Source organism: Rissa tridactyla, chromosome 8 (assembly GCF_028500815.1).
Source record: "Rissa tridactyla isolate bRisTri1 chromosome 8, bRisTri1.patW.cur.20221130, whole genome shotgun sequence".
Classification (NCBI taxonomy): domain Eukaryota; kingdom Metazoa; phylum Chordata; class Aves; order Charadriiformes; family Laridae; genus Rissa; species Rissa tridactyla.
This window is the reverse complement of record NC_071473.1, coordinates 34,691,885-34,714,515: the sequence shown is the minus strand read 5'-3', so window position 1 is coordinate 34,714,515 and position 22,631 is coordinate 34,691,885. Positions and strand designations below refer to the sequence as shown.

General features: G+C 39.0%; 1 protein-coding gene and 1 long non-coding RNA gene across 4 annotated transcripts in view; one reads left to right on the top strand and one right to left on the bottom strand.

Annotated features, from left to right (window-relative positions):
* Positions 1–17,390, top strand: part of PLPPR4 (phospholipid phosphatase related 4) — a 35,123-nt gene extending 17,733 nt beyond the window's left edge. For 2 of the 3 annotated variants that reach the window (XM_054211252.1, XM_054211254.1), the window contains exons 3-7: positions 2,173–2,302; positions 4,029–4,224; positions 9,104–9,161; positions 10,447–10,620; positions 12,640–17,390. In XM_054211252.1, the coding sequence (XP_054067227.1) occupies positions 2,173–2,302; positions 4,029–4,224; positions 9,104–9,161; positions 10,447–10,620; positions 12,640–13,977 (1,896 nt within the window). In that variant the 3' untranslated portion in view covers positions 13,978–17,390. The remainder of the gene's footprint in view (positions 1–2,172; positions 2,303–4,028; positions 4,225–9,103; positions 9,162–10,446; positions 10,621–12,639) is intronic. The other variant, XM_054211253.1, reaches the window with a different exon arrangement.
* LOC128913535 (uncharacterized) overlaps positions 1–22,631 on the bottom strand; it is a 135,523-nt gene that overhangs the window by 62,340 nt on the left and 50,552 nt on the right. The window contains exon 5 of the long non-coding RNA XR_008467998.1: positions 6,459–6,598. This is a non-coding gene — a long non-coding RNA (uncharacterized LOC128913535). The remainder of the gene's footprint in view (positions 1–6,458; positions 6,599–22,631) is intronic.

Here is a 22,631-nt window from a genome sequence, read left to right as displayed (position 1 = left end):
TACAGAAAAGAAAGCATGAGCTATGTGAGTAATTGAGGATCTCCAGTAACATAGCATATGCTAGCCCCTGTCTGCAGTTCAGGTACTTACTGCAGTATGAGACAGAAGGTCATCAAAACTCAATAAAATGCAGCTGTGATTAAGTCACATTTTAAATATTACCAAAGAGTGTAAATAAGAACAAATTAAAAAAAAAGGCGGAGAGGGGAGGAAACACAAGCAAATTCCAGTCTCAATCCCCCTACCTTTTGTAATTTATTTTACCGAGCCATTATTACAGAAGGATCTGTGTGGATTTGGGGCTTTATGTTTGTTGGTTTTTTCTTTGGGTTTTTTTGCTCATTATTAGTGAGCAGCAACTGCTTTTAACCAGGTCTGTTCTGTAGCCCTGAAGTGCTACAGAAAGTTACTACCCATCTGATTAACATATGTCTTACAGCTTGTGGCATATGTGAAATTTTCTGTATGTATTCATAAACCATGTGAGACTTCAGTGTGGAACAACTGGACTTGTATGAAATTACCAACATGGGTACTTTATGTCTGGAATATAGATATACCTGAATTGCAGTATGATTTCCATTTGCTTCAAAGAACTCTGAATCTTATCCTCTGACATATTTTCTCTCTAGCTATTAATTCAAAAATGTTAGGACCAGTTATTTAATCATATCAGTGTAGGTTCAAACCCTTATCAGCCACTGACTAAAAACCTACTTAAAGGTAACAATGTGCTTTCTAACAGAGATCACCAGGAAATTAGATCACATTGATTTGGGAAATCAATTCGCAAGGAGAGAAATTTACTGCTGGCAGTTTCAGTCCTACTGCCTCCTCTACTGTGAGAGTTTGTTTCCTTGGAAATACCAGCCTCTGAATTTTCCTTGACATAGGCCTTGCTGTTTCCCAATTTTCTCCTCTATCACACAAGTTAATCCATCTCTCTGGTGTTTTTCCCTGTGCCAGACGTTCCCTAGAGCTTGGCTAAAACTATTAAGAGTTGTCTGTTTTTTAAGTTTGAAATACTACTGATTTCTCCAGGAGGTTTCAGCTGTAAATTGATCAAATGGAGACAGATAACAGTGACCATAGTTCTCATCTAATTAAAATTTGTTAAATAACACCACTGACTTTTCCATGTAATGAGATAACCTTCACTACTTCATTTTTTCTGGAAAAGAAGGGGCATTTCAATTTGTTAAATTCTTGTCTAAATAAGAGTTAGACTAAGTTTGTTCATTGTATCTCCCTTCTCCTATGGTGACGGGTCTTAGCATGCACAAACTTCAATGGTTAATTACAGCAGATTCAGCATAACTCAGATGCTTCAGCATCTCATTGCATTGTAAGCTTTGTGCATTGCATATATTAGTTTTCAATGCATCTGTGGATAGACGAGGTGAATCTCCTCTTAGTGGTGAGAAGTGCCTCATTAATTTCAATATTTCAACCCAACTCTTATTCTGAACTCTGTACAAGCCCTGTACAGATTTCCAAGTTGTTGCACTATTTAACAAAGAAAACAATCAAACCTGAGACTGTAAATATATAAATGGATCTAGATTTTCCAGCAAGTAGCATCATTTTTCATTTATATTCTTCTCTTTATTTTTATTATAAACTCTTATCTGGGGCTTCAGTCATAATCTGTTTTGCTTGGTACATTCAGAGGGACCATAAGGACAGAACTTTTTCTACTGCTGCGGATCTGGTTAAATCCCAAGCCAAATTAAACAAACACAGGAGAGCAGGCTGCAGCGTAATTAGAAGCTGTTAGGGATTGCTAGGCTTGAGGCCAAGACTGAGTGCTAAAAACACCTCAGGAGCACTAAGATATTGCAGTGGCTCTGGGTTATTTTAGAGGCAAGATTTTCTAATTATTACTTTCTTATTGTAGAAACATCAAATTTCATCTGTGGATCAAGACCCCGATTCCACAGAGCACTGCATACTGTATGCCACTTGCATTTTAATTTCAGTGCCACCTTCTTGCCTGCCCTCATCAGGCTAAGTTGCATTACTGAATGTTTACATATTGATACAAATCTTTTAAAGGATGGATGGCAGTGGATGACAATGGTCGTGGTATAGTTATATTTCAGCCCTTTGAATTCAATCAATATCTTCTGAGTAACTGCTACATTTAATTTAACAGCTCCTTTGTCATTGCAGATAATGATAGGAGAAGGAATTCTCTACTGTTGCCTGTCCAAAAGAAGAAATGGGATTGGAACAGAGGCCAATATTAATGCAGGAGGATGCAACTTCAATTCTTTTCTTAGAAGAGCTGTCAGATTTGTTGGTGGGTTTCAAATGTTAGTCACAAAGAAGAGCTTTCCATATACATTCTGTTTTTACCATGTAGATTTCCTTCTCTGAAACAGCCTTTCAGAACAGTGCAGGGCTGTCACTAGCATAGATCTTCTGCCAGAAAATGTGAGAAGAAACTGTCAAATGGAGCGACAGAGTAGCCCTGTACTCAGTAATGCAGCATCTACACTCTCCATTTTCCTTTTCCTCTCCTGTACCATTGTCAGTGTTTCTAGAAGAATAATTTGTTTTTCCTTCTCTGCCCACCTTGAGCTGGCTTCCTTTTAATGGTTTCAGTGTATAGTTTCCCCTGCCTGTCTTCAGTGCATGATAAGGATTCAACCCACCTGACACAGTATTCAGCATGACAGTAAAAACTTGTCAGAAACTGTCAGTACATTTGACATCCTTTTTCTGGGATATGTTTATCTACCTCTTGAAAAAGGGATAGAATCTGGCAACCTAATGATAGAGAGGAACATGTTGAATTGGTTTAATTTGTTTTAATTGTCATTTATGAAAACTGAACTCGAAAAGGCAACTGGACTTTGTTCCCCTTCTTACAGTTAATTTATTCTACCAGTGAGTGGCTAAAGGAAAGGTTTTCTCTGTTCCAGAAATCTCTCACTAGAGAGGCCAGCCTAGGCAAAGACAACTTGCAGGACAGCAGACTGAAAACCTGGTAGGAGGACTAGGCAGTAGGTTTCTGTAGTCTGGCAAGCAGGCAGGTAATGACAGGAGAGGTTATAGTCTATGACCAGTAAAGCATCCTCTCAAGAGCAGCAGTGAGGAAGTGAGCAGAAGGGATGGTAGATTATAATATCAGCAGGGAGGACTGTAAAGATACCTCATGCTCTCCTCTCTCCTCCTGTACGGCATCCCATTCCATCACCAAAAAAGATAAGCTCAAAGATGCATGAATTTCACTCTTGATTCATACTCTGAATTTGCAGTCTCTTTCATATTTTTATGACTTCAGCATTCTTTCAATTTTAAGATGAAAAATAAATTTATTTATATGAATACAAATAGGGAATTAGAGGTAAATCTTTAGGGGTCAAGCAGTGGAAAATGCTCAGTAAAACAAGTGAATTTATTTCAAGTGCCTTGTGAATTTGGCATTATTAACCAGACAGAAACATTGATCAATTACCAAAAAGACTTAAATATTTTGACTTGTGGAAAGGACTCAGTACTCAAGAAATATCAGAGGTGTGAAGGTAACCAAACTTATTGCCAGCTGATGAGTCTCTGGTGGTAAAAAGAGAACAGGTCCTCAGAGCAATTATTTAATGGGCAGCTGTCCATGTTATTAAAAGCCTGTATCCCAGCAGGCAGGTCTAAGGACTCGATGAGCACATATGCTCTCCTTAAATAGTTGGCTGCCCTTTAGTCAGTTCAGAAAACTGCTTTCCAGTTGAAGCAGCTCCAGCATAGTTCACTTTTATGAAAAGATGTTGGAGGACATTGGGCCATCAAAATGAAATGTTAAGTATCAACAGGAAGAAAACAAGCATAAATAATGTTATTTTTCTACATTAAAGAATTAAACTTTGCAATAAGTTTTCATAAAATAAATATATCTTGTTCTTCAGTTAAATACTGTCAAGTCCAATGACATAAGCCATCAGAATTCTGTCAAATGTATTTTGTCATGATGAATTAATCTAATTTCTGCATATAATAAAGTTAACAAGCTCTGCTGATGTCTTTCCTAGGTGTTCATGTGTTTGGTCTTTGTTCTACTGCCCTTGTTACTGATATTATACAGCTATCAACAGGATATCAGGCACCATATTTCCTGACTGTTTGCAAGCCTAACTATACATCCTTGAATGTATCCTGCTCAGAGAATTCATATGTTGTGGAAGATATTTGCTCAGGAGCTGATCTCAATATTATCAATGCTGGAAGGTTGGTTCTATCCTTCATTGTGTACATTTTTAAGTATTCATTTTATTTTTTCTTTTCTGTCCCAGTTTCAAGATTTTTTCCTAGTAAAAGTCTGAATGAGTTTTGACAGTTTTTTTGTAGTAAAGGTGACAACATTAAGTGTCTTTTTAGTGATATTCAGTTTTCTGTATAAAGATACTAGGCCAACAGTGGACTTTGGAAGACTGTCCGATTCGGAAGCACAGTTAGTAGCTAGTTATTTTCCCTCCATCAAAGGAGGCAATTTCCTATACAGTTACTAATATGTATAGCTTCTGCTGCTTTTCCCAGTGGGATCTGGGTAAGTTCCCCATAACAGGCAGCGGAACAAGTCACCCAAGTACTTTATCTGAGACCCAGTATAACATACATTACTGTTCTGGCATTTTGGTCTTAGTTTGTGAGGTTTGGTTTTGGGATTTGTTGGAGGAGTTTATTTGTTTGCTGTTTCTCTAGTTGATTAAGTTTTTTATATTGACAGCATTGAAAAAATCCCTTTTTAGAGGAAAGACCACAACGGAGCAAATCTGTGTGTTTCCAAACACATGCCTTTTCTTTTATGGTATTTCTAACTGGTGTTTTATCCTCCATGATCATTTAGTCTTTAGCCTTTCTACATAGATACCCAGGACAGAAATTAATATTGTTTATAGTAGCAAGTTTTGGACATGCATGTCAGTCAAGATATAAACCAGACTATGTATCTTATTTTAAACAAGCTTGAAGTGATAAAATAGTGATAATTCCGTTACTGATGACAGGTCATAGATTTAAACAAGGAATTGGAAGGTGTAAGTCAGTAAGTTGTACTGTTCCAATACATCTGCTACTCATTAGTTCAAGGACTTCATTAGTATGAAGCGTCCTAAATATAAGCACTACACTACTGAGAAATCACGAAGCTCTTCACTGAATACAATAGTAGTCTTCCATATCTTTTCCACACTAGGTTAACCTTTATTGCCTGTTAGTCATTGAATGTTTGAATATTTTGCAGTCCTTCAAAATTTTGTTGCTTTTTTAAATCTCCTACTCTCCAGAAAAGTTACAGGAAAATTACAGAATGCTTGAAATGCCAACAGTTTCTGTCTCTGACTCAGCTGCATAATTTTTCTGTGTACCTGATTAGTAGACATGAAGCTGTGTTACTTCTGTCACATATACTTCATTAAAGCTTTGCACTCCTTTCTTGTTCTGTATGCAGCCCCAGATGCTAGCTTCTGTTTTAACTTTATGCTTCGTGGCATTACATTTTTGTCACATGGATATTACTGAAATGTTCTGTCTATATATTAAGGCACCTCTGCCCCAGTTTCTTTGCTTTTCCATTTGTTTCAATAGTTGACACAGTTGGGAATCATGAAATCAATCCCTTTGTAAGTATCTTCCAGCATATCTCAGAATCTGTCTCTCTTCACTGGGACAAACCAATTTCACTGATGTTTAAAGACCTGCAATTATTTGATATATTTGGTCTTAAATATGTCTAGTGGGATAAGAATCATAATTAACATTGATTGATTTGCCATATCTTTTCAATTTATATAGGTGGGCATGATCCGGAGCTGGAATGAAGGATTGTAGCTCTATTTGGCCCAAATAATTTGGTGACAATAATTTTGGTGAAAGGCATAACCAGAATTACTATGTAAGCCTTCACCTCACTGTCTCTTTTCCCAAAACCATTTGCTGTTACTGGGATATTGCTATTGAAGCCTGATGCTTGCAAGCAGTGTGACGCACCTACATGGTGTCCCAGGGAAATCAGTGTAGCTTTACACACGAGCAGGCAGAAACATTTTCATTATTACATCTCATTCATTTCATTATTATCTCAAATGTGATGCCTACTGCTCTGAATTGACTGCCTGTAGACAGTCAAAAAAAGCTGATCACTCCTAAATTTAAATATCGTCACTTCCAAAAAACAGCAAAACTAGTTACAACATATTAAGACGAAGCAGTCACTTTTTGAGTGTTTCTGTTTCTTTAGGAAGATGACCATATATTGATATCTCAAATTTATTCCCATCATAGAGGATACATTTGGTGATCTATAATATTCTGGCACCACCCTCAGTTTCTCCTTAATTCAATTTTATTGCATTTTTCCTTTATTAAATTGTTGCTTCCTTACACCTGTCTCAACTTTACCAAAGTGATGAGCACTTGCTCCGGGTTCAATACATCCTTCAGTCATCTACTGTAGGACTTACAGTATAACTTCTCCAGCCCAGGAGGTTAATTTGACTTCAATAATTCCAGCTTGTAAGGGACTTGTTCTTCTGAGATTGCCGTCATTTTTTATTTGTGCTTTCCAGAAACTTTGGCTCCAGAAATTTGCCTGTAGACTCCCCTATGAAAAGGATAGAGAAGAACACATAATTATCCAGCTGATTATATGAAATCATTTCCTGCAAAATAGCCAAATATCCAGTAGTTTCCTTTGTCCATCTCTTCCTCTATTTATCTTCAAAGAGCCTTTTCAGTCATTTCTATTCAGATCTCCAGTTAGTTCTCTATCATTTCTGATGTTCTGACTCAGTATGACTCTGTCTCGGTATCACTCTTTCTCATCATTTTTCCCCCTCTACACTTCCTCATGCATGAGCATTTAGAGTGATACACTGTCATCATCTGAGTTCAGGCCATGTTTTGTTTGAGATCTTTGTTCACCTTTTCAATACAGAGACATACAAAAAGGCTACAGATTTTTAGCTTGAATTATTCTCATTTTAGATTAAAAGATAACAAATAGAGGAACAAAAGCAGCACCACCATTAGAGAGTACATAGAGCGCATTTAGTCTGTAACATGCTGTGCTTGTCCTGAAAGCATATGAATAGAAAATAAAGAAAAAATTGACTGTAGCATAGTGACACACCTTATATACTACAAAAATGCCATCAAATTAAGGTTAAGTTCTGAGTGGTTCTAAAGTTCATAGACTCAAATCTACATATTAGCTCCACAGAGACTGTAAGTAGATTTATGCTTCCACTAAAACTTGCACACGGTAAAGGAGCTGATTAGCCATTATAAACATTTACATTTTTTTCATGTCTTTATCCTCCTGTCCGCAACCCTGACCTTATTCCCCAGGGATACTAATTGTGAAAGGTTTGTTCAGGGGAAAAAAAAAAAAAAAAGAAAATAAAAAGAAGAATAATTTAGGTCTGTCTTTAGAAAGGAACAAGGAATCACGCTGATTTCATCTTGGCCAGAGTCATGAACCTGCTGGAGCCACGGGCTCAAATTCAGGTCAGCAGTGTGGCGTGTAGTGAGAACTACATGCTCACATTTAATTGCCAATGAATTATTTAGAATGGACAAGGCAAAATGCATAGCAAAGAAGTTTAGAAAGTAGACTCTGCTGCTTTGTAGAAAAATGTCTTTGTCTGAAGCTAAAGGACTATGTTTTAGTCTTTGCTATTTTAAACTAACTAAACCAGGTGCTGCTAGGAAAACATGGAGCCCAGTTAGGGTGGCAAGACCCATCTGTGAAGCTAAATGATTGTTCAAGTATTTATCCCAAGATGAGCTTTCTCAGGTGAAATGGCTGCAAGATAGACATACCCTCCTTCACCAAGACAGCCAGCACATTACATTACATGTCCACGCCATTTTAAGGAGATAAAAGTACTGATATAAACTGCTATGTATCTTCACTGCATCTTACTCACTTCTAGACCTCAGAGGTCATAGAAGTTTTATAGGGTTGTTACAAGCTATGAACTAGATGTCTGCCATGGAACAGGTGTTACAGAATCCACTGAACTAAGCTTTTGCCTCTGTTGTGTAAAAATGTCTTCTTCATGTTCCCATCATTTTTCTTTTGTTGTTCTTAGAGGACTGAAATGGGTCAATAAAAAGAATAACGTTAAAATGTTAGAGGGCCTTGCGATGGTTCTGAGTAGCTGCTACTTACACAAACCCTCCTTTTCTTGGTCAGGGAAGTAGAAGCTAAGCTGTTGCTTTTAATTTTTGTATCTGTATTTCTGTATTTGTATCTTAAGTATTTGTATCTTAAGTCTTTCTGACTTAAGACCAATCCACATCATTCAAGTCTTCAGGTTTTCAATGGGAGTAGAAGGCCCTTAGCAATTTCAAGAACAGACCTGATACTGCCTGTTGTCTCACACAGTTTGGACATATTTTCCTTTACCCTGTTGTTCTGGGCTTCAGGAAGGGGCCCGGTAACTCTTAAAATGCCCTCTCCGTGTTCTTGTGCTCCATGCACTCCTATCATGTTATAAAGTGATGAAATTTAAAAATAAATGTGAAGATATAGCAAATAAAGATGTAGTTTGCCTCTCTCTGAGAAGAAAGTCACGCTGTCATCCCCCCATTTTTAGAGCAATAAAGCATGAGCAGAAAGATGATCAATTCAGTTGCTGAAGTTAGGGCCTGATTATCAAAGTGTATGTATCCTTACTTCGTAAAGAGTCCAACTGAAGTCAGTGAGAATAATCGTAAGATCAAGGTTAATGCACTAAATAACACTATAAGTGGTATAATTAGATACTTACTGAAAGTTGTTATGGACATTTATTTATAGAAATAAACATATAGGTATTTCTCTCAATCAGCATTCAGTCTTTATCTCATTCCCACTGCTCTCTTAGTACACAAAAGAAATTTCATGCTAAATATTTACTTCAAAGCAAAGGCATCTCATTAACATTGGTCCTTTCTCCAGATTATAGAAAATAAAATTATAAATTTAGTGTTACTGATGCATCAGATATTGCTTAGGAAGTATAAGCTGAAAATGACTGTACCACCCAGTGTTTTTTTCAAGTGAACACTAGCATAGTGTATTTGAACTGAGAAGCATAATTTGAGTCTCCTTCCTTGGCAGAAAGTCATTCCCTTCTCAACATGCCACCCTGGCAGCCTTTGCAGCAGTGTACATTTCGGTGAGTAACCAACTCTCTTCATATTCATTTATACAAGACAAAAGTCAGAAAGTCATTTGCTGTATATTGTAAAGTGATATGTTGCCTGGATGTCCTGGATGGATGTAAGTTTTTATCCTCCCAGTCTGAAAGCAAAATAAAACTACTAACAGCTCCAATAAAACCAGCTCTATTAAAAGTACAGAAAAGATTCAGCTGCTTCACATCCTTTGTTAAGAAGCAACAAAAAGTGTAATGTTAAATTATATTTGATGCCTCATATTATTCACATATAAACTGCAATGCTTATGTGTCTTACAGGGTGATATTTTAACTTACCATCCAAATTAACCTTTTTGTGTTGTGCTTTTTCTTTATTGCTGTCTTTGCTTGACTTGCTGCTTTTAAACTTAAGGCATTAAGGAACAAACATTTATACATTTATGTGATGTAGTTTCATTTGACCTCCATAGAATTGCAACATGGATGAACTGGCAAAATCACTCCCAGAGGCCTCCAAGGTGCTACTGCAAAGCAAGTGAATAAAAACCATCAGTAACTAGCAGGGGATTGTAGGACATGCTGCAGCGATCACAGATGATTTTCCACATCTGACCAATGACATTTCTTCAGTATGGGCTACAATGTTTGCATGAGTGACTAATTACTTGAAGTTTAAAAAAAAAAAAAAAGCAATTCCATCACTCATGCTGTAAAAATCAGAGGAAAACATCAATAACAACCAGTTAATCAAACTAGATAATGGAATTGTGCATGTACTGGGAGCTTGCCATTATTTATTCTGCTGAGGGAAAGGCCAAAATTTGGAATAATACTGATGAACCACCTCCACTTAATTTTTGTGACCTCCCTGACATCGTGGCCCCCAGCTGAGAAATAGATCTCTAAAGCATCTGGTGGTAGCTTTTATTAGAACAGGTTATTGCTTTCATCTGGCATGACATCTGGCTTCTGTGTTTCAGAAGCCATGGCTCCTTAGTCACATTTACAGAACATTTCGGCTCTGACTGTGAACAGTATTTAGGTGTAAAATCCTTATCCTAATTGATGTCAACAAGCAACACTGCCTATGTTTTTGGAAATCCATTCCTTGTGATTTCAGATCTTCCTAGAGTAAGTGAGCAAATTTTAACAGGGGTGTAAATTAAAGTTAACCTGATTATTTGCAGTATCACTGTGTAATAGTGATCTATGTGTGAAAGAAACATTGCATGCCAGAAATTAATATCCTCTTAGGTAAATTTAAGTTTCTTCAACTGCTTTTTCATTTCTTTCTTTTTTCAAGATGTACTTCAATTCTACATTAACAGACTCCTCAAAACTTCTGAAACCACTCTTAGTCTTTGCTTTTATCATCTGTGGAATTATATGTGGTCTGACACGTATCACCCAGTATAAGAATCATCCAGTTGATGTTTACTGTGGCTTTCTCATAGGAGGAGGAATTGCTCTCTATTTGGTAAATATGATATTCATATAGTTAAGTTTTAGTAAATACAACTGATAAGACTTTAATAAGAGTACTGGTATTTTTTATTAAAACCTTTCATCATGGTCACATACCATAATTAAAAATATAGCCAAAATGTGTTGAAAATGATGATGTTAGGGGTAATCACTTTAAAAATAAACAGGAAAAAGCAAATATGTATTTCAATCTAAAGTGCCATAACAGGCACAAAGTGGTATATAATCATCTGGCATTGTATACAGAAACAGGTCTAACATTACGTGCTTCATTAAATACTTAAAGATACTCATCTTTTCCACTCTACACTTACAAGCATAACACAAGAAAAATATTGGATTAATTGGTATTTGTTGCCAGCCTGAGTTTTTATTACCAATGTTAGCTTTATGATCTCAAAAAAATGGTTGAATTAATATGCAGCAACTCAGATGAGTAAATTGCTGAACTTGCAAGAAGTCAAAGGCAATATTACACCCTTGTGATTCTTTGGAGCTCTTGGGGAAATTATGCAGGGGAAATAGGATGCCCAAGCCAGGTTATTCCTATGCTTTTCCTCTGTACTGGGTTGAGACAGATGGAGCACCTTGAAAGGGTCCTGCGAGGGAGTATGTAGGATAGGCCTGTTTGTAACTGTCAGTAGGAAACTCATCAAGCATTTGCTTTTGCTTACTGCTCTCAGTATGTCTCCAGCATGACTGTTGCTGCCCTAGCTGTGCAGCACAGTGTCAACCCAGATGCCTGCGAGCAATCAGGAACTTCTACTGACAACGTTTTTGCTCCAGTGTGGGCAGGTGAACAAAAGAGTCTTAACAGCCTGTGGGATGTTTTTGACCCCCAAGAAGTCAATGATGAATTTCAGTATAATACTAAAATAAGTTCATATCCTATCCCCCTTTTATCTGTGATAAGATAATCTAAGGTACATGCAAATGGTCTACAAAGGTGACTGGGGGAAAAATGGCTTTCACAGTGGCAGAAGAAACAGCAACCAGGGTAAATAATAGAAACCCCATAAGCTACTAAAGTCAGTTTGTATGATTGCACTGTGAACAGAAAGGCACTCTGTTCAGAATATTATTTCAAATGATAAAGCTGTTGTAGACTCTCATAAATGGAGCTGTTGTTCCTATGTTTGAAATCCACAACAAGTATGTTCTGTGTTAAGTCTTCTCCATATACTGTTGCATGACAGCATATATCAGAGAGTACATTGTCCTGGATGCCCAGTAGTCAGTAAATCTGCCCTGAAAACTACACACCAGTAAGAGGGAGGGCAGAGGAAATAATGTGAAACTACAAATAACTCTGAAAGGAGTGTAAAGAACAAGTAACCTAAGTGATTGAGTCAGGCATTTGACCCTTTCATGGAATATTCTCTCTCAGTGGAGTCTTTTTAAAATGACAGCATTTTACAGTGAGTCTGCTGAATAAGAAAATGTTGTATAACTGAATCTTGTTATGGTTCTGCACAGCTTGGAAAGCAATTGATTTAAAGGTGATAAATTGTTCTATCATGTAGATATTGTATTACACAGTTATTATGCAGTAGAAAGGGCAGAATCACAGGGCAGAGAACAATTCAAGCTGTAACAAGATTCAGTAAATCAGAGAAGACAGTAGTGTAGCTGTAAAATAGCTTTGCCTAGAAGACTGCAAACATTTATTTTGTTATTTTCATAACAAAACTTTCTTTCTTCAGCTGTATCTGTTGCTTTATAAAATGAAGAAAACGGGAGACTAAATCTCCTCAACTATTTATTGCCATGAACTATGTGCCCTAGTTATCCTACTGAGGCTACTTCATACGCATCTAGATGTACCAGACTGAGGACAGAATTTTGAATAAGGATATACTGGTGAAGAAAGGAAAGTGAGCATACCTTGTCAGTTAAGATGGACTAATTCTATTGCTCAATATTTATTTAAAGGCAGAAGAATATAATTAAAATACTTTAAAATGTATCTTTTTTACATAACTGATTGTTGATGCTTCTGTTCAAATATCAGGGCCTGTATGCTGTGGGAAACTTCTTACCAAGTGACGAGAATGTGTTTCACCCAAATTTTCACAGAGAACCTCTAAGGTCTTTGACAGACCTCAGTCAAGATGCCAACAGAATCCTGCCAGGTAAAAATGGTAGCAGCAGTGATGGCATTGTCTCTCACCGTACAGAAAGTATCCTGAACAGAAACCACAGAGATTCCGGGTCTCTGACGAATATCAAGAGGGCAAATGCTGATGTAGAAATAATAACACCACGAAGCCCAATGGGAAAGGAAAATATGGTTACTTTCAGCAACACTTTGCCAAGAGTCAACACGCCATCCTTGGAAGATCCAGCAAGACGAAATGCAACAATACACGCATCAATGGATTCCGCCCGTTCCAAACAGCTGCTTTCCCAGTGGAAGAACAAGAATGAAAGTCGAAAGTTGTCACTGCAAGTAATAGAGACTGAATCTGGCCAGTCACCACCAAGGGCTATTGAAATGAGGTCAAGCTCAGAACCCTCCAGAGTGGGTGTAAATGGTGATCATCATGGCCCAACTAGCCAATACCTGAAAATTCAACCTGGCAGTGTACCAGGTTGTAACAACTCAGGTCTTACTGGTGGGCCAAGGGTCTCTATTCAGTCACGTCCTGGCTCATCCCAGCTAGTGCATATTCCTGAAGAGACTCAGGAGAACGTGAACACATCACCCAAAAGTAGTTCAGCTAGAGCTAAATGGCTGAAAGCTGCTGAGAAGAGTGTTGCATGCAGAAGTAATAGCCAGCCAAGAATCATGCAAGTAATAGCCATGTCTAAGCAGCAAGGAGTGCTTCAGGGCAGTCCAAAGGGTTCAGAAGGAAGCACAGTCACCTGTACAGGAGCCATCAGATACAAAACCTTGACAGACCATGAGCCAAGTAGCATTGTCAGAGTTGAAGCCCATCCAGAAAATAACAGACCTGTAATTCAGATGCCATCAGAAGGTGAAGGAAGTGGGTCATGGAAATGGAAAGGTCCTGAAAAAGTCACCCTTCGTCAGACATATGAGCTAAATGATCTTAACAGAGACTCTGAGAGCTGTGACTCATTAAAAGACAGTTATGGGTCGGGTGACAGGAAAAGGAGCAACATAGATAACACTGAGCATCACCATCATGGAATCACTACGATAAGAGTCACGCCAGTGGAGGGAAGTGAGATTGGCTCTGAGACTCTGTCCATTTCTTCTAGCCGGGACTCAACACTTCGAAGAAAAGGTAACATCATTTTAATCCCTGAGAGAGGGAGCAGTCCAGAGAACACCAGAAACATCTTCTATAAAGGCACATCCCCCACGCGAGCGTACAAGGAATGAGAGGAGACATATCAGCTGGTCCGTACCACCACAAAGTAAACACATCTTGACACAGGTTCTGCTGTCTTTGGTTTGAGCTGATATTTACCTTTGATGTGCCAAATTATTGACCAGCAGCCCAACTGTTGTTGAACACTACTGATGTGCAATGTGCATGAGCCTGTGAAAAGCATGTGGTGGAGGGAAAAGCACAATGCCAGAACCTGACTAATGTGAAACATTTTCATGCAACTTGTTTCTTCAGACTCAAAACGTTTATCTGAGGGTGATGATGTCAATCAAAACAACAGTCTTGAACACAGACACTTAATTTCCTGAATGTGCCAACCTTTTATTTTATTTATATTTGTGTCCAAAATCAACTGAATTTTTCACAGCAAAGGCTGTATCAGTGGTATATATTCACCTTTGCAGAATTTGCACCAAATCTTTAATACAGGATGGTGCTGATGATAACTTTAGATGTTTTGAAAAATTGCATACTTATTAAGACTCTGCAAACACATGACATAATTGATGTGCAGTTACTTTAAAAGTAATATTGCTAATACTATGATGATGCTGGCTGCATTCATTTAGCGTAGGAAATATTTACAGCTTTGTTATAGTGGATCTGTCACATTCAAAGATTGCAAAGGTTTTGTGTAGTTCTTTAAGATGTCTACTGCAACAAAAATTGTGTGGGTGACATTCCATTAGAATGGAATAACTATCTATTTTGAATAGTTTTGCTGCTACTGCTCAACTTTTGTTTAAGAACAGGTGCTACTAATGAAGAGGCTGCTTCTTAGTGGGCTAACTTGTAGATTGTTTTAAATTATGTTTTTTAAGGGGTCTTTTAAAGTACTACAAGTAACTCAGATTTTACATTTTTAAACCTCTTATTATGTCCTTCAGCAACCTTTCCATTTTTCTATTAGTTTTTAACCATATAATGCAGGACACCAATAACTGCTAGATGTGCAAATGTGTCGTGGTTTGGGCCGGACTGGCCATTGAAATGAACAACTGAAAGGTGAGCCATGAGTAAATAAAAATAAACAGCCACTTTCCTGACCAGCTTCCAAGGAGACAGTAATTAATGTCATAGCTCACACTTAGATTCACCTCACTTGCTAAGCATGCCACAAGAACAGTCACAAGTTTCACCCCAGTCACCATCATTTAGGGGATTTATGCTTTGCTTTCAAAATGGAATGCCTTGGTATTGCAGAATCACTGAACGGGTGTTGCATTGTGACGCTACTACTGTTCACCTCCCTCGAGACACCCTCCAGAGCCTTCTTAAGCATTATATTTTTCCCACCACTGCCACTTAAGAATATGGAGGGTTTCTGCACCTGAGAGAAAATGGATTATTTTAGTAAATTGAGCTTCAAATATAATGAAAGAACTTGCCTGCTAAAAATCTCCATTGCCAATAATTGTTGAAAGGATAAGCTCTGCAAGGAATAAGCATAGCATGTCCTGGGCATGCTAGAAGAAATGCCTCATTACATTTGGCTCTGACTTAAATAACTTAAACCATGAAAGAAGTCAGGGACAGTGCTTGCCCAGTGCAGCTCCTCATTCTCTCCTAGATTATGTCCACCTGAAAGAGAACTACTATCAGACACCTCCCAGTTCCCTTGCTAGGGAATAAGTAGTAGCAGATCAGGTCTGCTCTCTGGCTTCTTGAAAGAAGTGTTTTGCTCTAAGTTCTCTTCTGATTTAGGGTATCAGAGAACGAGATAAATGCTAAATAGTCAGAACCTGTCTACAGACGCTACCCCAGAGAACTCTGAGGAAAAGCCCACCCTACCCCAGCCAAGTAGGAGGCAGAAGGAAGAATCATCCCATCTCAAGAAAATAAATAGCACAACACACACAGAGACCAAAAAGATAAAGTCCACAAAAATCTCAAAACCAAAACAAAATCCCAATCCCAATCCTAAGTAATTTTCAGAAGTATGAGGATTGTGTTTGCTAATCGGTATAGAAGAAGGGATTGAGAGTCAATGGAAAGCTTTATATACTTTCCCAGTTGTACAGGTGCTCCAGGCTTTGCTGAGTGCTGTCAGCCAACTTGGTCAAGCAATGCTTCCCTCACCTGCCCATCACCCAGTGCTGTGGAAAAGTGTTGGTCTTTAAGGAAATGACCACACTATTCCTGCTAGTCATAGAAGAAGACCCCATCATACATTTGATGATTGGGAGGAAGTATTTTGCAGGTTACACGTAAGAAGCTAACCAGTAGGGCTGCAGCATATTGTGTATATTAAAAGCACAGTATGTTGAAGCCACACTTTAAGGCACATTAGCTGGGAAAAATAATCATAGATGCCAGGGGAAAAAAAAAGTAATTTTTTAGAAATATATTCACAGACTAGTATTTACAAGTCAGGATTTGTTTTTTTTTTCTTTTTAAAAGGATGAATCTTTAGTCCTTTAGTATCAAATTAGTATTTAGTATCAAATTTTGTACAAGGTTCCTAGGAATTACAAACACTTGGATTGTCATGAACAAAACCCTTTGGATTTAGTTTAGTCTAGGTACATGATAAAGCAGGTAGGATTAGCTTTAAAGGAATGGGTAAGACACAATCACTGTTGGCCTATCAATGCAGGGAAATAAGATGCAATCATTTGTTAGTTTGTAAGTGCAGGGGAAAAGAACATAAGTAGATGAACCTGGAAATAATGGAAAATTGAAATGGGAAATAATGGCAATAAAGCAAAGATTAGAAAATGTTCCCTCTGGCAATTTAGCTGTTTTGGAAACAGCAGGATTCCTGGTGGGAGTGTTTGTTCTTTATTCCTTGGTTTTAGTCAGATATATATCGGCATATGTGTTGCTTTTATTACTCTAAAACTTGCTGCACTATTTCAAGTGCAGTGTGATATTTTTCCTAAGGTTTCCTATTTCTTAACAAAAGATTTTGAAGCTCTTGTGTAATCATTGAAATTGTGTTCTTTACATAAATATTGATATATTCTTTTTTACTAAAAGTGCCAAAGGCTACTGTTTTTAATAATGGCTTATCAAATTATATTACGTTAGAGAGCAGAAATGTAATAATATATACATTGGAACTCAGACCTCTGCATGTATATTTGATAAGGAGCCTTTTGTAAAATTACTCTTTGTTTACATTCCACTGATACCTTAATTTAAAATTAATCAAATAAATTGACAGGTGACATCTTCTTAGTGTTCTGATTTTCTTACTTGCTAACAGGCACGAATTTCTTTGTTAGGCTGTGCTTTACTGAGAAAAGAAAATACTCAAAATAAAATATGTTTTTAAATGAGAATTCTCTATATAAAGTATTGTGTTTAATAAAATGTTATGCAATGTTTTCAAATGGAAAATAATTTGTAAATTGCTATAAATGTATTTTGTTAAATAAGTACAGATCAATGCTACTGTGTGAGTTTATTGTGCTAACATCATGAAAATAAAGATAAAATTCCTCATTAATGTTCAGTCATCTCTGTAGTGAATCAAAGTCTCATTCACCCCAAGTTATTTTTCAGTATTAGGTATCTCATGACATGTAGATCTGGTCATCAGTGGGAAACTTCAAAACTTTGCATTGTTGTAAGAAGTTGTGAGGAACAGTGTCCAAACAAGCTTGTCTCTATCCAAAAATCATTTAATAAAAAAAAGAAAGTAAGTGAACTGGGAACTTTAGGCCATGTGAGGACACGTCTGCTAGATCATTCTGCAGGACCAGCTGCATTGCTAAGCCCCTAATGCCTCTAAACCACCTTGCTAGTTTTGGGTAGAGGTGCCGGACACGGTGAGGCTTACCTTGGATTTGCGAATGAGAACAGGGCAGATGTCAGGAGCAAACCTGAGAGGAAGGGCTCTCCCCAGGGGAAGAAGTTAGGATGCAGGAGTCATCAGGTGATGTACACCCTTTGCTGGCAACAGCGAAAAATGTTACGCGTAGCAGCAAGCTGTAAAAACGCTGTCTTATCTAGAAGCCGCACAAGGTATCTAAGAGCAAACACTGTCCCCAAGCCTGTCTTGAAACACCCTGAAACAGGGTAACAGCAGGGCCCTAAGTGCCTGGGATGGACGACACTGCTGTAGCTGAGGCATGCATGGACATTGCCAATGGCATAATAAGGACTAGCAGGGCCCCCGCAACACACAGCAGCAAAGCAAACTGACTCTGAGAAGCTTTTCCATGTGTGACCGGGCCTTTGTGCCAGCTGTCACTTTGTAGTTGCATGTCTTTCTAGCAGGTGACCTGCCTCGGCTGGAGTGGTGGAGGGACTGGGCAGCTGATGGCACTGACATGCACTGCTGAGCGGTACAACAACTTCATACGTGTGCAGTGGTCCCAGCAAAGGCATGCTGGTGTCACCCCAAGCTGTGGTGCAAATCTGTCATTTGGCAAACCCTGTCCCAGGACTTTCATGACAATTTAAGATGGGGGCCCTTGGGCAAAAGAGAATCTGAAAACAGTACGTTGTCTCTCAGAGAAAGGGAAGCATATGTAGAGTTGTGATACTGGTCCCTCTGTGGTGACTGAAGGAGGTCTCTGCTTGTGGCTGGGGCTGGACAATGTCCTGACCCCACTGCATAAGTAGCCAGTTTCAGGAGAGGCTTCTCATTTGGGCAGCAGCAGATGCTGGTGTGGCAGCAGGTTATCTGCCGCAGCAGATAACTGCCCTGAATGAGGCTGTGTGAAGCACCAGGGCTGGGGACCAAGGTTATGGTGTTCCATTCTCTAGGACACGTGTTGGTAGCCTGGGAAAGCTACAGGCACTGATGGCCCAGGTATGGCTCAGAGACCGTGGGAAGGAAAGTAAGAGAGTAAAACAGATCCCGCTAGCGTATGACTCTGCCGAAAGCTGTCATCTAATACAAATCTGATGAGTTCTCCTCTGGGAGTGGCCCCTTCCATGGACTACAAAGGTGCCTAGACAATTACTTCAAACATTTTAAAAGGCGCATTTTAATAATCTAAAGTTAGGCTAAAAATGAAGTCCCTCTCTGAAGGGTATATTTGATGTTGAGGTTATGTTATAAAACTGGATGTAAGATAAGAAATTACCTGTACTGACAAACTTTGTCTTATTCTCTGAGACCATTCTGGCTACAGCAACACTGTCACTAAATTGAGAGAGCTGATGCATAGGAGTTTTCAAAGGTATGAGTGATCAAATTGAAACTTAAATCTGTTTTGTGTTGGATTTTAAAAGAGTTTCAGAGGTCTTGATATAAGAAGCCACGTAAGACAAGATTGTACCATAATTCTGTTCGGTATAGATTTATGAAGACGATATATGACGATCAGTGCAGAGCTAATTTGGCAGGAACATTTTAAAGGCATTCCAACCCTGGTTCATAAAATCATGAATAAAATCTCTTAACAAACCTTATAGCACAGAATGTATCAAGCATTGGACAAGCACAAAACTAACAAGTGTCTCTATACTACACATTCAAAATCAAAGTAAGGGAACTCCAGCTGCATACATGTGCATACACACACACACACACAACACAAAGTTAATGTGTTCAAGCCAGGCTTTAGAAAGAGAAAGCTAAACAGATAATTTAAATTGAGGAACAAATTGTGACACGGCTGCAAATATTGTCTCTAAAAGTTTTCTGCTTTGCCTGCAGTAATCTCTCCAGGCATTCCAAATATGCACAAAGACATAATTTGGTTATACCTCCCATAGCAGAAATCTGTTCCTCCAGTGGTTTGCCGTAAAGGATAATAGGAAACTTGCACATTCTATGGCTTTATCAGCATGGCCCTGCTAAAAAGAAGAGCTGAGATGAGACGTCACCTAGAACTCAAGCAAGTCGGCTCAGATCTAGAAAGCACCCCTTATGTTTGAGGGAAAAAAAAAAAAAAAAGAAAAGAAAAATACAATTATTTTTTTCTTTCTTTCTTTTTATTTTTTTTTCCCCCCAGAAAAATCTCCCTACCTTCAAACGCCAACTGTCACTCAGCTTTTTCCAGCTATATTATTTTTCCAGTGATGCTCAGAGAGAAATGAGAGTCATGGGGATTTTTGGATCTGTCAAGTCTCTGCAGCTCCTAAATGATGCATACAGGGAAAGATCTTCTCCCTCACCAAATCATTCACAGGAGACTGGAACATATCTGAGTGCAATGTGATCAACAGAATTTGATTCTTTTCCTATTTCTGTTCCTGCTTCAAACTGAACTTGTTGATTACAATGACTGTTCCTACACTGTACTGGGGCCAGAAAACTAGCTCTGCTAAGAGAATAACATCACACAGCTGGGAGCAATAGCTTTGCTCATTTTTACCTGTAAACTATATGACAACATAATCAATGCTCTGCAAACAATAGCCATATTTGAATTTTCCCCCAAACTAGCTATAACGCTTTTTCAATTAGTACAGCCTATGTTTATCAAAGTCTTCAGTATGCATTGCTTTTGTGTTCTTTCATATACATATTCATGTGATGTTGATTGCCTGAGCTACACAGTGAGGGCCAGTCACCCTGGAGCTTTAGACCAGAATAGGTGTGGACACTTAGCAGACTGCCAGGTGTGCACTTTTTTTAGCAGAGCATCATCAGGGGCTGAAAATCTGTTCCCAGGCCCAAAAGAAATATTAGCTAAACCTCTGCATGGTATCAGTTGCGGTCTCCTCTAATACTTCTTATCTTTCTCTATAGTCTGAGACAATTATCTTCAGTCTTATCACAGAGGAGAGTTTTCACAGAAGTGATTCCAGCAACCTCTATCTCCGAACACTGAGAGCACACTAGCCTAGTAGGTGAACAGTTGTAGGCTTTGCCCACTTCTACGTTTCAGTTTGCCTGAGAATTACCATGGGTCTGATGCCAAATTAATGCTTTGGTTTACTACGAGAGAGAGGTTTCCACCTTTTAATAATGAGCAGAAAAATGGAAGAGAAGCATGTGGTTTAAATTATCAGGACAGCTAAGACTTTATATATCACATTCTGCTTGGTATTATAAAACAAAAGTGCTGTGAGCTCTGTAAGCCTGACAGATTGCAGACTTGTCTAATCTGCTAAACCAAGGCAAACCATTAGAAGAGGTTTCTTAAAATGCTTTCATTTTTAATGAGATTTGTGACAGAGTCCTTTCACTAACCTTTTTTATGATGCAAGGGCAAGTCCTGCCTGACCAACCTAATGGCCTTGTCCTGGTTTGAGGGAAAACAGAACCAACCTTCTGTTCAGTAATTTTTACTTCTTAGCTAGGCCTCTTCTAACTCTCTGAAATTAACAGCATCTTGTGTCTAAAACAGTTCGTTCAGAGTGATAAGACATTTTGTGCCAAGGAATGGTATGCAGAGATGCTCTTGATTATACTTATTGCTATAACAACCAAGGTCAGCTAATTTCGTTATTTGCCTCGTTGGAGGGTCAGAAGCGGAGGGGCGTAGAGGGGTCCCACCTGCAGACAGGACAGGTCACCAAAAACTGACCAACAGGGGTATTCCATCCCATCTGCCCCATGCTCAGTATAAAAGCTGAGGGATCAAAGGGTCAGTTCTCTTCCTTCAATGGCTGACATCTGAGGAGGACCCTGTCTGTTCATCTGCCTTTTATCCCGGTCAGTGTATTCCTGACTCCAGCACTGGAACCGGGTTCCCACCCGTTGCTGAGTCCAGCCTGGGACTTCCCCAGTGCCTGCCGGTGACATCATCCTGGGAGCTTAATAAGGTTTTGCATATACTGTATTTATTTCATTATTTTCCTTTTTATCTTATTATTAATATTTCATTAGAGTAGTTTAATTTCTTCTAAACTTGTAAATCTCTCCTTATCTCTCCCCCTCCTCTCAGTGCACGAGAGGCTGGGAGGAGCATCTGTTGCCAGCCATTGGCCAATTTGGCCAAAACCACGACAGGCCTTCTGTAATGGAGCAACTACACGAGTGGACAAGGGAAGAGCTACGAATGTTGTCTATCTGGACTTCTGTAAGGCCTTTGACATGGTCCCCCACAACATCCTTCTCTCTAAATTGGAGAGGTATGGATTTAATGGGTAGACTGTTCAGTGGATGAGGAATTGGTTGGATGGTGACATCCAGAGGGTAGTGGTCAAAGGCTCAATGTCCAGGTGGAGATCAGTGACAAGTGATGTCCCTCAGGGGTCCGTATCAGGACCAGTACTGTTTAATATCTTCATCAGTGACACAGACAGTGGTACCAAGTGCACTCTCATCAAACCGGCAGACAACACCAAGCTGAGTGGTGTGGTTGACAAGCTTGAGGGACAGGATGCCACCCAGAGGCACCTGGACAAGCTCAGAAGTGGGCCCATGTGAACGTCATAAGGTTCAACAAGGCCAAGTGCAGGGTCCTGCACCTGGGTTGGGGCAATCCCCATTATCAGTACAGGCTGGGGGATGAAGGTATCGAGAGCAGCCATGCCAAGAAGGACTTGGGGGTACTGGTGGATGAAAAGCTGTACATGAGCTAGCAATGTGCACCCACAGCCCAGAAGGACAACGGAATCCTGGGCTGCATCAAAAAGAAGCATGGCCACCAAGTCAAGGGAAGTGATTCTGCCCCTCTGCTACATCCTGGTGAGACCCCACCTGGAGTACTGCATCCAGCTCTGGAGCCCTCAGCACCCAAAAGACATGGACCTGTTGGAGCAGGTCCAGAGGAGGGCCACAAAAATGATCAGA